The following is a 14,045-nucleotide window of genomic DNA, read 5'->3' on the forward strand; positions in this document are numbered from 1 at the left end:
TTGAGAAATCTGTATGCAGGTCAGGAAGCAATTAGAACTAGACACGGAATAACAGACTGGTTCCAAATCGGCAAAGGAGTACGTCAAGGCTGTATATTGTCACCCTGCTTATTTTAACTTATATGCAGAGTACATCATGCACAATGGCGGGCTGGATGAAGCACAAGCTGGAATCAAGATTGCTGGGAGAAATATCAATAACCTCAGACATGCAGATACCACCACCCTTACGGCAGAAAGCAAAGAAAAACTAAAGAGCCTCTTGATGAAAGTGGAAGAGGAGGAAAGTGAAAAAGTTGGCTTAAAGTTCAACATTCAGAAAATTAATAAGACCACAGCATCCGGTCCCATCACTTTATGGCAAGTAGATGGGGAAACAGCGGCTGACTTTATTTTCTTGGGCTCCAAAATCACTGCAGATGGTGACTCCAGCCATGAAATTAAAAGATGCTTGCTCCTTGGAAGAAAAGTTATGACCAACCTAGACAGTATATTAAAAGGCAGAGACATTACTTCGTCAACAAAGGTCCATCTAGTCAAAGCTATGGTTTTTCCAATAGTCATATATGGTTGTGAGAGTTGGACTATAAAGAAAGCTGAGCACTGAAGATTGATGCTTTTGAACTGTGGTGTTGGATAAGACTCTTGAGAGTCCCTTGGACTGCAAGGAGATCCAACCAGTCCATCCTAAAGGAAATCAGTCCTGATTGGAAGATGCTGAAGCTGAAACTCCAATACTTTTGCCACCTGATGCGAAGAACTGTCTCATATGAAAAGACCTTGATGCTGGGAAAGATTGAAGGCAGGAGGAGAAGGGGATGACAGAGGATGAGATGGTTGGATGGCATCACCAACTCAATGGACATGAGTTTCAGTAAGCTCCAGAAGTGGGTGATGGGACAGGGAGGCCCAGCATGCTGCAGTCCAAGGGTCACAAAGAGTCGGACATGAGTGAGCGACTGAACTCAACTGAATCAGAACAAGGTCAAGTCCTTTGCCGTTCTTATCCCAAATGTGGCCTTTAAAAAATCTTTCCTGAAAGTCACAAGGGAGTTTGGATCTTTGAGCACAAACTTCCCATTCTTTTTGCTTGGCGCCCTGCAAATGAACACGGTGCTTTCCTTTACCACAACCTGGTGTCAGTAGATTGGCTTTGCTGTGCAGAGGATAAGCCGACTCAAATCTTCCCTATTTTGTTCCCAATCACAAGTATTGTAAACACTGCACAAAGCAAAGCCTTGCTCAAACCTCTCTTCCAAAGTTGTATTTTATTTGAAATGCAAACAATAAAGGTGAGTTCTGTTGTGTATGAAACACAGCATTCATTTATCACAGCAAAGCACAACCGTTTCAATTTCTTGCTGAAAAGAAGTGACACTTTTATTTTCCACTGTTTTATTATAAAAATCAACATTTCATTTGTTACAACTCAACTTATTGTAATAATCAAAAGGGGGATTTATACAAGGTATTTTTTATACAGTTTAAAATTAAAGCACTTATTTTACAAAAAGGGGGAAGTGAATAGTGGACAAGGGCTGACCAAATGTTGGTCATTAAAATATAATTACATCCTTGCAAAGCACCATCGTACCAAAGTCCATGAACAAGAAACACCAGCTGACTTTAAGACAATGACGAAGATTAAAGCTTAAAAAATTTAAAAACACAGAGGATAAAACATCTGAAAGCAGCACCAGATCCTTCACTTGCAAATAAGGCTAGTCCAGCTTAAGTGTCTCAGTATCTTCTTTACTCTCATTAAAATGTTCTCAATTAATCCTAGATACTCAATTTCATGTAACCTTAGTTTAATCAGACTTGTTTTATTTTCTTTTTAATATTCTTACTTAGGCATTAGTATTTAGTGAGATATAATAGAGATCTCTCTCTCTCTCTCTCTCTCTCTCTCTATATATATATATCTTTCTATATATATCTATACCCCTGCCCTGCTTATATGTGATTTTTAAAAAATTATTTCTTAAAGAATGGACAGTTAAGCAAAGCAGACTGTATAATTCTTTGGTGTTAACTTTTGGACAAACCCAAAGTAATGGGAAAATTAAAAGTTATTTCCACTTCTGTGTATAAGACATCACTTTATAATTGTATCTGCAAAGTCATGATGATTTTTTTTCAGCAGTAATTTAAGAATGGTTTAAGAATGGCTTATAAAAAAAGAAAAGGAACAATAAAGTTTACCTGAACTGAAGAAGGATGAGGTCAGTAATTTCATTCTAAATCATCTAGATAAACTGAAGAATCTTCCTCCCTCTCCATTCAGGTATAGAATTAGTTTTAAAAGAGGCAGAATCCAGTCAAATATCTCAAGTATATGGATTCACAATTTTAAAATCATGTTATGCGTTAGGGTCCAAAATCCTTTAAAACTTTTCAGAATTTCAAAAGCTAAAGTTTGAGCCCATTGTAAAATGATGCAATTCCAGAAGTCAGAAACTATACATATGCTACAGTACTTTGTAAAATCATGTTATTTCTCTCGGTTCACTTTAGATGTGAAATAAGGAAAGGAGTACCAAACAAAATTAAATTTCTTGAGTTTAAGAATTCTGAGAATATATATTAAACACTGCTTGACTATGACCTTCCTTAAGACTTGGTCCACGTCTACACTTCCTCTGTAGTCTCATTTATTGATGCTCAAACATTTGACAGCCATCTGATAATCCCATACTCATATCCACACTCCAGGCATACTACTCATGTCATTATTCAGAAGGAAGTACTATACATATTTAAAGTATGACATACTTGGGAGGTATGAAAAGGCCAAGGTTTTTTTTTTTACTGAATCTTGTTAGATGTGTAATAGTAATAACCATCATGCTGCTTTTATGACATGCAAAATCAATGAACTAACAAATTTTCCCCTGCAAGAGATAAAGCAATTTTAAAAACTATACTTTTTAAGAATCTAGTCTAGGCACAAAAAAACAGCAGCAGACCTATCGCAGAGAGTGAGGCTTGCTTGCTGAAGGCAGGCCTTTCCTGTACCAAAAACAGTCTCTATACTATGATTATTGATATCAGGCCACATAAATATACACAGTTCATTAACAGGTTAGATAAGACACAGCTATTAAACCTACTGGCAGTATTCCTCATTAATAAGCCTTTATAGCAAAACAAACAAACAAAAATTATCCTGCCAAACTTGACTGTAATCTAATGCAGACAGAGGCTATTTCTATAGCTCAGTATCAAATGAGTTGGTCTTGTACAAATTATTGACTTTGGAATATTTTAAAATGATGAACAAAGTCAATCCTCTGCTCAAAGCCCCATCCCAATTAATGGTCTATATTAGATAAAAATGTACTGTAAAGTCTTCATTTCTACATATGAGTCCTTCAGAACAGCTGTTCTCAAACTGGCTAAAGGGTCAGATATCTTTTGGTGGTACATCAGAGTATTTTTGTATTAAAATTAAAATAATGATAATTTTCTGCTAAACACATATCTCACGATATGCTAGATTTACAGCAAGTGTCAGATGCATAATAAAATTCCCCAAAGAAAAATCAGTATTGAGAAAATTCTACGCCTTAACTGTTTTTTTGTTAATTGTGAATATGCCATTATCTGATATAAACAGCAAAATTCTTTGGGCCAGGGTTCAAAAAACCAAAGCTCTGCAGGAGCAAAATTCAAGGTTATAAAAGTTTAGAAGTATAAAAGACCACTTCAGTGAAGAAAAGCTTACTGTAGTCCACAGAAAGTATGCTATGCCAAAGTTCAATTTTCAGGTCATTTTAATCACATCTCTAAGTGGGCACACTTCAAGATACACAATCACAACAAATACTACTATATTTAAGGAACATAATTAAATTTTATTCATTGCCCCTCAGCTGGCTAATGCATCTAGCAATAATCCAAATTCAAAATAATCCAAATTCAAAACTGTATTCTTTTTCCCCCAATTTGTGTTCACATTAACTTTTTATCTTCCAATTAAAGATCTTGTGTTTAATAAACTAGATGGTCTACTTTAAAGCTTAACTGTCCATATAACCTGAGGACCAATAAATCCATCCTCAATTTTGACAATTCTCTCAAACCGTACCTTTCAAATATTCCCCAAAATGTTCAGACTCCATCTCAAACATTGAGAAAGAGGATTCTGAGACTAAGCTGAACTGCCTTCAAATAATTTCAAACAAATTGGCACACAAATTAGTATTTTGCAAGAAGAGGCCATTGCCATCGCAGTACAAGCACTTGAACTGACATATAACAAGGCAATATTCTTCTTAGTTCATTATAGTGCAAGTTTCCACATGGGAAGCCCACCAGATAAAGATGCACATTAAAAAATGTAAACATCGAGAATTCTCATATTTTAATTGATACCCAGTTATTGCTAACCTTTCCATCTTCATGTGAGCATCAAGTGCCTCTGTGTGTCACAGAATGCAACTTCAATTTCCATTCTGTTAGAACTTGAGCACTTTGTTTCGTCAACAGGAAGAGTTAACGCTCGTCTGACTGAAATGCAAGACACTGATGGATTACCATTTATTTATATGCAAAATCAAGTGCACCAGATTCATATAAGGTACCCCAATAACCGATGTGATATTCTGAAACCGCATTTTTAAATTTTTTAAAAAGATTACTTAGGTATTTTAATTGCTTAAAAAGTTAGTTCACCTCCACCAAAATTATAAATCCTTTCTTCCATTGTTTTCTCTTGGGCCCTGAAATCTAGAAAGGGTGGCCTCAGCAAAACAGAATTAAAAAAAAAAAAATCATCATTTATTAAGTAACTGACCAACATCTGTTAAGGTAAAAATACATTAGTATGAAAACACATTCAACTTTAGCAGAGAAATGCTGGAAACATGTGAAAAAGCAGGAAACTGACTTCTGGAAAGGTGGCAGAGCAGTGCCAGCATCGTTTCACGGGTCAGCCCTGACAGCTGAAGCAGCAGCAGCCCCAGTACCACACGGGACAGGCAGAGCACGGAAGAGCCTTCCGTTATCCCCCTCTACTCAAGTTCCGACAGCTGAAAAGTTCAGTTTTCCTTCTCATGTAAGCCATATCGTTAAATTTGTTAAATCACCTTAATCCATAATGGAGTAAGAGAGAAGACACGTAAAAATATATAAGAGGTGATTATAAAAGTAATTCATGGATAATTTGAAAACAATCTAATATTCACATTAGGTTAACAGAAAGATACTGTATTCAACTCACGCCACACATTAGAAAGAGGTTATGTGTGTAGAGATCATTCTGAGAAAAATCAGCCTAAAGAACATGAAAATGTCACCAACAACTAATATAGGGAAAACCTAACGATAACAAAAAAAATCCTCTTTTAAAATAGATTGTCTCTAACCGGAACATATTTAAATGTTTTACTAGGAAAAAAATATATATAAATGATTTCATACTGTGATATTATATGCTGAAAGTACTGCAAGGATATATGATTAATTTACAACAAAAACTTAATGGTTAAATTTGTAACTCTTAAACGCTTTCTATTATGTGCTGTAAAAAGACACTGTATTGAGCAATAAAACAATCTTGGAATAAAGAGGAACAGTAACTTGTCTAACCTTTGATCCTTATGTGGACACAGCAGTCCAATTGAAGAGCTAAGCTGACTGGGGAATGGAGTTAGTAGAAATATTACAACGAAACTTTTATTTAGCAAATTCTGTTTAATCAATCCCCAGATTTTATGGTGAATAAATTATGGTATCTTGGCAAAATATAATGCTGCTAAGGGAGGAAGCAAGGTGAAATCACCCAGGGAATTACTGACGTATGACAGAGGGGTGACTTTTACGATAGGGACAGAAGGCTTGCAAACAAAACGGCCCCATAGCATCTTACCAGATAGCTCATCTCTCCCACAACAGCAGCACCCCGAATGAATTTTTAGAAATATCTATCTTCCTCACTAAAATTATTGGACCCCTAGAGAAAACAAAGCCTTTTATCCAAAATTAGTATTCTTTTCTTTTGCCTTTCATTTCTTAAACTTGTTGGCATTCAAATGGTAGTTAATATGAAGGCCACTGGGCTCCTTCCGAGTATATATGGTTTGCTGCTGAGATGGACTTTAATTTCTTTGCTTTTTAAAAAAAAAAAAAAAAATTTTTTTGGTATCAATAAAGCCCCAGACATTCCTGGTCAGTGATGCTGTTTTTTTAATTCCTGTTTCCTTTGTACTCAGTCACTTCACTGGGTTTAAGGCATGCTTTGTGTATTTAGTTTGCAAAAATAAAACTTTTAGTACAAATTTATTATTTATACAAATTTTTATGGCACAAGCAGCAAATCTGCTATTTTAAGAAAATATATAAATATCTTTTCCTTCTGTACAAATATCTCCAGTTTTCCCTACCCCATTTATAATTTTAACTGTACACGGTCTGCCTCATCCTTCAATAATAGCTCCCTCCCCCCCCTCCAGATCGCAACCAAATTCGTATTTACACTTTTGTGTTGGAGGCAGTCAGAGGAGGAGGGCCCCTCCTCAGGAGGAGTCTGTACAGGGAGAGGGTGGCGGTGGGTAGAGGTGATGAGAGTAGCTCCTCTCCGTGTATGGAGAAGGCGGGCAGCTTTCATAGTTCTCTTCTGCTGACAAGTACTGGCTTCGGGGCGTGGGAGGTGGGGGCACAGGCTCTGAGTCATAGTTCAAGTCACTAGTGTAGCCCTTGGCCGTCACCACTGAGGTCATCCTTCGGCTAGGAGCATAGTCACTGTCACACACATCTGTGCTGCAGGGCGTGGTGGGGGGCGCAAAGTGCCGGTAGCTGTACGGCCTGTAGCTGATACAGGGAAGAAAGCAGAAGAAGAGGAATTAGTTTTATAGAAGAGTGGTTTCTCTATCCAAATACAGAGGCATTAAATGTAAACCTGACTTGGAAGACAATCAACTTGACAATTTAAACTGGCACCAACCAAGAGGCAATTTTCAAAGGCAGGCTGAAGGAGGAAGACAGCATTATCTTGTGAATGATGAACTCATTCTGACCTCTGGATGTGTGCTTATGTATTTAAGTTGGGCTTCCCTGGTGGCTTCACAGTAAAGAATCTACCTGCAATGCAGGAGATGCGAGTTCAATCCCTGGGTTGGAAAGATCCCCTGGAGGAGAAAACAGCAACCCACTCTAGTGTTCCTGTGTGGGAAATCCCATGGACAGAGAAGCCTGGCGGACTACAGTCCATGGGATCATAAAGAGTCAGACTAGATTTAGTGACTAAAAAACATCATCTTTAAGTAACACTGTATCAATAAGAAGGAACTATCCAAAGTTGTATTTAATGGTCATCTTTGGAAAAAATCTCTCATTTTGCATTTAGTCTGTATAGTGGACATCAATGTCTGCCTTTCCATGATCTGTGAGAACGTGTCTTTATGATTTTACATTACTCAAACATGTGAGCATTCCCCGAACATTCCTCAAATGCTCTATGATTTACCTGATGAATAATTTAATGATGACTGAAGACTTCATTACTCTCTTTACTTCATTCTCTCTTGTACAAATACTGTACAAGCCAGGCTGAATTTTGGTAGACAGCCTAAGGAACATATCTATCCCATTACTAATACTATCAGTACAGAGAAATTACCGTGATTTGGGGGAAGAAGTGTCAATTTCCTATGCTGTATGTAGACAAGCATGTTGTCATAAGAGCAGCTCTACCTGAACACCAAAATGGCAAATTCCAGGTATCCATACAGAACCAGTGACTTTTATAAAACATATTTCAGAGACCTAATTTATTTCTGTATACCCTTTAAGCTATCTTTTCAAGCAATCTATAACTGTTAAGTTTGTAGTGTGGCTAACTAAAGAAAAAGGCACACTGGAAAGAGAAATATACTAGTAAAATTAACAGCCGACTTAAAAACTGTTGATTTTTCCATCATTTCTACTATAACTTCTTATGTCATTTTATAGTCTAAGTATAGTAAAGTTGATCTTATTTCATATTTATCCCAGTCAGGATTTATTTATATGCTTTCTCATCAAATAAAATGACTGCAACAGTGGGGCAAGAGCAAGTGTAAAACTGAAGCAACAATTTATAAAACATCTAACGATGTGCCAGGTAACACACCTCAGGACACATGCCACTTGAGGCAAGCCCTCCATATCAAAAGAAATGGCTATAAAAGACCAAAAGTTACATGACCTGCTAAGCAGGTTCTCAAGCACTTTTACTACCAGTATTGACATGATGTCACAGTATTTTTTAGGTCTTATCTTTCTGTCCAATGAGGTGGTGAGCCTTGGTGAAATTTCTTGGCTCAACATTTAAAAGGCCCAATACTTCCACTTCCACAGGAGAGGAGGAAAAAACAAAACACCAGAGGAGAGAAAGGAAACAGATTAACAAAATGTATTAAGTTTTGCAAACTTTTCCCCCACCCCCAAGAAAATTTAAATGAGAAAAGTTTCACTCTGAAGAAATACACTGGGCTTAATTTGAGATGTGGGAAACAGTTAAATAAGAACTGTTTTTCAGAGACAGACAGACAGACATAGAGAACGAACTTAGTGCAGCTGGCGGAGGCAGGGGGTTGGAGAAACACAACACGGACCATGGGAGGAAGGTATAGATGGAGAGTTTGGGATGGACGTGTACACACTGATGTATTTAAAACGGTTAACCAAGAACCTCCTGTATAGCCCAGGGAACTCTGCTCAATGTTACACGGCAGCCTGGATGGGAGGGAAGTTTGGGGGAGAATGGAAGCAGGTGTCTGTGCGGCCAAGTCACTCTGCTGTGCACCCGACACTATCACAGCGCAACACTGATAATCAGCTGCAGTCCAATACAAAACAAAAAGGTTTTCATAAAAAAAGAACTGTTTTTGATGCAATTATGTCTACCTGAATCAAACAGTGTTTAATTTAAAGAAATTGTTTAAAAGTAAAATTTTTGCTCTTTCCTTTTGTTTTTTTTCAATTTTCAGGTTTCTGCCTATTTTGACTTCTTAGAACAAACCTGGGGTAGGGAAAGCAGCACTTTAAGTAAAACATAAAATCAATCAGTTCAGAGTCAAACCTATCTTATCCATAAAGTGACATAAGGATTCTGAATGAGATACGGTATAGTTTCCACTTCATTTCTACACATCTCTAAGGTTATATATACAACAGGGCAATTGACTGGAATGCCAGGAAACACCTTATTGAGAAGATAATGGGCACTTGAGTAATGCCAATAAACACGGGCACTAAGTGTCTGAAGAGAATGTAAGTTTTTGACTTTCTGTTGGCCTGTCCAATAAGACAAAAGAGTAAGGACGACACACTAGGACTGAACCTGTTCACTCTGCTCCACAGTCGCAAATGAGCACAAAGGCATAAGGTCTCCCCTTTTCTGGCTTACAAACACACTGCAGTTTATTTTAATGAGTCACGATTTATTCCATGCAACTATATGAGAAACCTTTCACTCCAGATTGTAACAACAACATATGTAAGCAAGAGCTGAACTTAAGCTTCTTTCAGCTTCTCTCAAACTCTGTGCCCTTAATACTTCTGCTATTTTAGAGCTCTCCTAACTCTCTGGACCTTCGTCTTATCCCAACATTCCACTGAGATGATCAATCAAACCTAACCTCAGCAGTAACATATTCTGAAATCAAGTCACTTTGGGGGTAACTTCTCCTTAGAATACTGCCAAAGCCTGGAGGCTCTATCTTAATACTACAAAAGCCAGCCACAAAAAAAATTGCGGCTCCCTTTAAAAAATGTAGAGTTCCCCGAAGGCCTGAACAGACATTTTTCCAAAGAGGAAATGCAGATGGCCAACAGGCACATGAAAAGATGCTTGATGTGGCTATTTATCAGCAAAGTGCAAATCAAAACCACAGTGAGTTATCACCTCACACCAGTCAGAACGACTATCACCAAAAAGAACACAAATAACAAGTGCTGGCAGGATGTGGAGAAAAGGGAATCCTTTTACACTGTTAGTGGGAATGCAAACTGAGGTAGCCATTGTTTCTCAAAAAACTGAAGTAGAACTATCATATGACCTGACAGTTCCACTCTGGGGTATATATCAAGAAAACTGCAAACACTAATTTGAAAAGATACACACACCCCCAAATTTCCAGCAGTATTATTTACAATTGCCAAGATATGGACACAGCCTAAGTGTCCATCAACACATGAATAAAGAAGATGTAGTGTGTGTATACACACACACACAATGGACTACACTCAGCCATGAAAAAGAATGCAATTTTGCCATTTGCAACAACATAAGATGGATTTGGAGGATATACACTAAGTAAAATAACTCAGAGAAAGATATATACTGTGTGATATCAATTATATGTGGAATCCAAAAAATACAAGAAACCAGTGAAAATAACAAAAAAAGAAGCAGGCCCACAGGGATAGAGAACAAACTAGTGATCACCACTGGGAAGAGGGAAGTGGGAAGGAGAAATCAAAGAACAGGGGAATGAGGTATGAATTATTAGGTGTAAAATAAGCTACATGGATATACTGTACAACACAGAACTATAGCCAATATTCTGTAATAACTACAGATGGAACAAAACCACCTCTAAAAATTGTGAATCACTAAATTACACAACTGCAACTTACATAATATTGTGCATCAACGATATGTTAATTAAAGGAAGTCTAATGCCCTGAAAGAAAAGGGTTTGTGGTAGAGGCAACATCAGCATTACCCAGACAAGAAGCCTGTTCTCTCTACAAGATACCTGTTCTCTCTTGGTGGCCATCATCTACTCAGCCAGGGCCACAGCAAACTCACAACTCAAACACTTTCTTCTAATAAACATGTGGACTGACACTGGAGGAGGATGTGTATTACCTGTAGGACCTGTGAGTGGAAGGGCTGTTAGAAGAATAACCGAATTCCATGGTGTAATGTGATCGCTCTGTGGCTGGGGATGGCGGAGGGTTCAAAATCTAAAAGGAAAGAAAACCAAATGATTGAAATAAGAATAGTCTATCCAGACAGAGACTATTAGCCTTTTCTCAACTTCTCTTCCTCCATCTCTGTTCATATTCTTCTTCACTTCCTTTTTTTTCAAAGAATTAACCTAAAACAGTACTTTAGAACTATGGCTCTCCACCCCTCAAGACACAATTTCATTAGGTGTAAATAACACAAGGTGATGAGAAGGAAATCTGCAACCTACAAGTTACTGGTTTAACGTGTAGCACAACTGGGTTCTGATTTTTAAAACTATAAATGTTTAGAGAAAGATTACTTACTTAGGAGAAATACCACGTTTTCCTTCTTTTGGGAGGTCACAGAATGACGGTACTTAGCCTCTCAGGAGGTACTATTCAACAGTTCTACTTTCACCTGGTATATGAAATTCATGTCTGATACTTTCAAATATGCTGGTTGCTACACAGTCATTAAGTTGACCACATTCTAAGTGCTCACATGGTGGTGGTAAAACCTTTGGGCCTTGTATGTCTAAATTCTATATTAAAACCTTTTATACTACCATCACTAAGTACCCATATTTAATAAATAAGTTAAACATCTAAGATCTTATTTATCTCAGCATTCAAAGTGAACAGAGGAAAACAGGCTACTTACTGCAGGGAAGTAAGTGCCTTTGGTGCTTGATGAACTACTTGACGATGCTCCTGTGACATGGGCTCGGTCATAAGGGGGTCCACTGCTCCCCCCCATGATACTGAGGGAACTGATCATTGATTTACCACGAGACATTCCTAAAATGAGGGGTAAATACTGAAGTTGAGTGCAATCTATAAGAAGGCATGAAATCATTTTATTTAGTCCTAGAATTGCAAATATCAATAGTCAAATAGCTCCATTTTCAAACAACGTATGCCCTCTTTTCCCAATAATAATTGAAAATACTTAATGGAAAAGGCAAACAAATGTTCTCTAGAAGTGGGGACTTCCATTGAGAGCTGGCCTATAACACAAGGCCAAGGATAGCTCCTGGCTCTTCCTACTCGCCAGAGTGGAAGCAGAGCTCCTCAAGATGAGAGGTTTTCAGTCTCTTAGAAGACCTGAGAAAAAAAGAACTGTGAAGAGCAGAAGTGCAAAGCAGGCTAGACAAAGCAATAGGTCTGCTCAAAAGAAAAGTAAACCCATTGTTAAGAGCATAAATTCAATGTATGGGAAATTATTTATCTACTAGATGCAAATGTTGTTGTAATCACAACCACAATGCTAAAGAAGAAATTCTATTTTTCACAAGTGACTTCCCAAATTCCACCTTTAACAAACTAGGTATGGCAACAGGGAATCTATTAACAATTTAAAAACCATCTATTTCCTTACAGCTAACAACCAGAGTAAGTTATTTTCACAGGGTTTTTGGCCTGGTATCTCTTTCTCCATATTCATTACAAGAAAGGCTTCTTTTCATTAAGGGTACCAAAAGACATTGAAAAGAAAGCTGTACTTCCCTAGAGGAATGCAGTCTTCCCCAAGGACAGAACATCTGGCACCCTGGCCATGCTTGAATAAACCCTCCTCCCATTGTCTTCATCTAAGTTAGGAGAAAACATAAGATGATGTATTCCTTCCTGCTATCAATCAGGCATTTCTAAATCTGCTGAAAAGGAAACCTCATCTGTTTTTTCGGGCTCCTCTAATTCCTGGGCTCCGTAGTACAGGTCTCTTGGTAGTGAACCAAATGAACTGTGGTTTATGACTCTTTTCAACAAATGGCCAGTTGATTAACTTTAGTACAGCACATCTAGAAATGCAGAGTGCATGCGTGCTAAGTCACTTCAGTCTCTTTGTGACCCCATGGACTGTAGCCCACCAGGTTCCTTTGTCCATGGAATTTTCCAAGCAAGAATACTGGCGTGCATTGCCATGCTCTCCTCTAGATTGTCCCGACCCAGGGATCGAACCCGTATCTCCTGCATTGGCAGGCAGGTTCTTTACCACCAGCACCACCTGGGAAGCCCAGAAATGAAGTGTACATGCAATAAATGTATGATATATTAATATAAATGCTTGTATGTACATGTATTTGCTTTGTATCCTTTGCCAATTTCTAACAAACCATACCTAAGGTCTTCTGTGTAAAAAGAAGGTGCTAAAAGTAAGCGAACATTTGTCCTTCTAACTGTTTAAACCCAAAATAGTCTACATTGAAGTAGACTGTAGGCAGTATTCTGTTTCCATAATGGAAGCTTGGCAATCTTGCCAAGACTTGATTCTCAATGGGTCAGTCCTGGCTCACCTGGAAGAGATCCTGACAAAGAACTGGGGTGTGGCACGTAACCAAGGGGCACAGAAGCTGGTCCATGAACTACATAGTCGTTAGTCATGGTTTCCCCATCGCCCTTCATCCGTGGACACAACATCCTCTGGCAGATAAAGTATATGGTTCCAGACACAAAGATGGTAACAATTACTCCAATAACAGAACCCACTGTATTGGTGGCCTGTGGTGCTGGCTCCTCAGTTGGATCTAAAATGGGAATGCAGTACAGTTACATAATGGAAAAACAACTGCAGGTTCAAAACAGTAATGGAAAGAGGGTGTGCAAGCAGAATTTGAGCCTAACGAAGACAACTCACACATTTTTCCTTTTTATGAATACATACACACCATGCCCCATGGATACGTAGACAGATAAATGTCACTTAGGAATCAAAACAAATGACTCCTAGGTGAAAACAGACATAGGACAATACATTGGAAAGTATAACTGTAAACTGGTAACAAAAATGTTAAGTGAATTATAGATTAAAACACCATTAAGAAGTTTAAAAACACATATATAGACAAAATCTATCCTACTTCATTCTGTATATCATAAAAATCAATATTATTTGGAGATGTCTAAGAAAATTTTAGGGTCAAACGTTTTACCTGGAATGGTAAAGAAGCCAAAATCAGCTCTGAGCTTGATTTTAGATCTGAAAAGTGACATTTATGCCTGGTGAAGAGAAATTAGAAGCTACCGATGAGCATCAGCTCTCAGGCCCAATATGCTGCTGCCTTAAGGGTGAGTCTAGTTGCCTGAGGGCAAGGAATATAAGGTCT

The 14,045-nt window shown here is 37.9% G+C and overlaps 1 protein-coding gene across 4 annotated transcripts in view; it reads right to left on the reverse strand.

Annotated features, from left to right (window-relative positions):
- Window positions 1-1,863: 1,863 nt before the first annotated feature.
- LRP6 (LDL receptor related protein 6) overlaps window positions 1,864-14,045 on the reverse strand; it is a 178,694-nt gene continuing 166,512 nt past the window's right edge. For all 4 annotated transcript variants that reach the window (XM_005890037.2, XM_005890036.3, XM_070371106.1 and 1 more), the window contains 4 exons: window positions 13,236-13,466; window positions 11,603-11,739; window positions 10,859-10,956; window positions 1,864-6,813 (listed from right to left, as the gene is read on the reverse strand). In XM_005890037.2, coding sequence (XP_005890099.1) covers window positions 6,519-6,813; window positions 10,859-10,956; window positions 11,603-11,739; window positions 13,236-13,466 — 761 coding nt within the window. In that variant the 3' untranslated portion in view covers window positions 1,864-6,518. The remainder of the gene's footprint in view (window positions 6,814-10,858; window positions 10,957-11,602; window positions 11,740-13,235; window positions 13,467-14,045) is intronic.

The sequence above is a fragment of the Bos mutus genome, chromosome 5 (genome assembly GCF_027580195.1).
Source record: "Bos mutus isolate GX-2022 chromosome 5, NWIPB_WYAK_1.1, whole genome shotgun sequence".
NCBI classification, from domain to species: Eukaryota; Metazoa; Chordata; class Mammalia; order Artiodactyla; family Bovidae; genus Bos; species Bos mutus.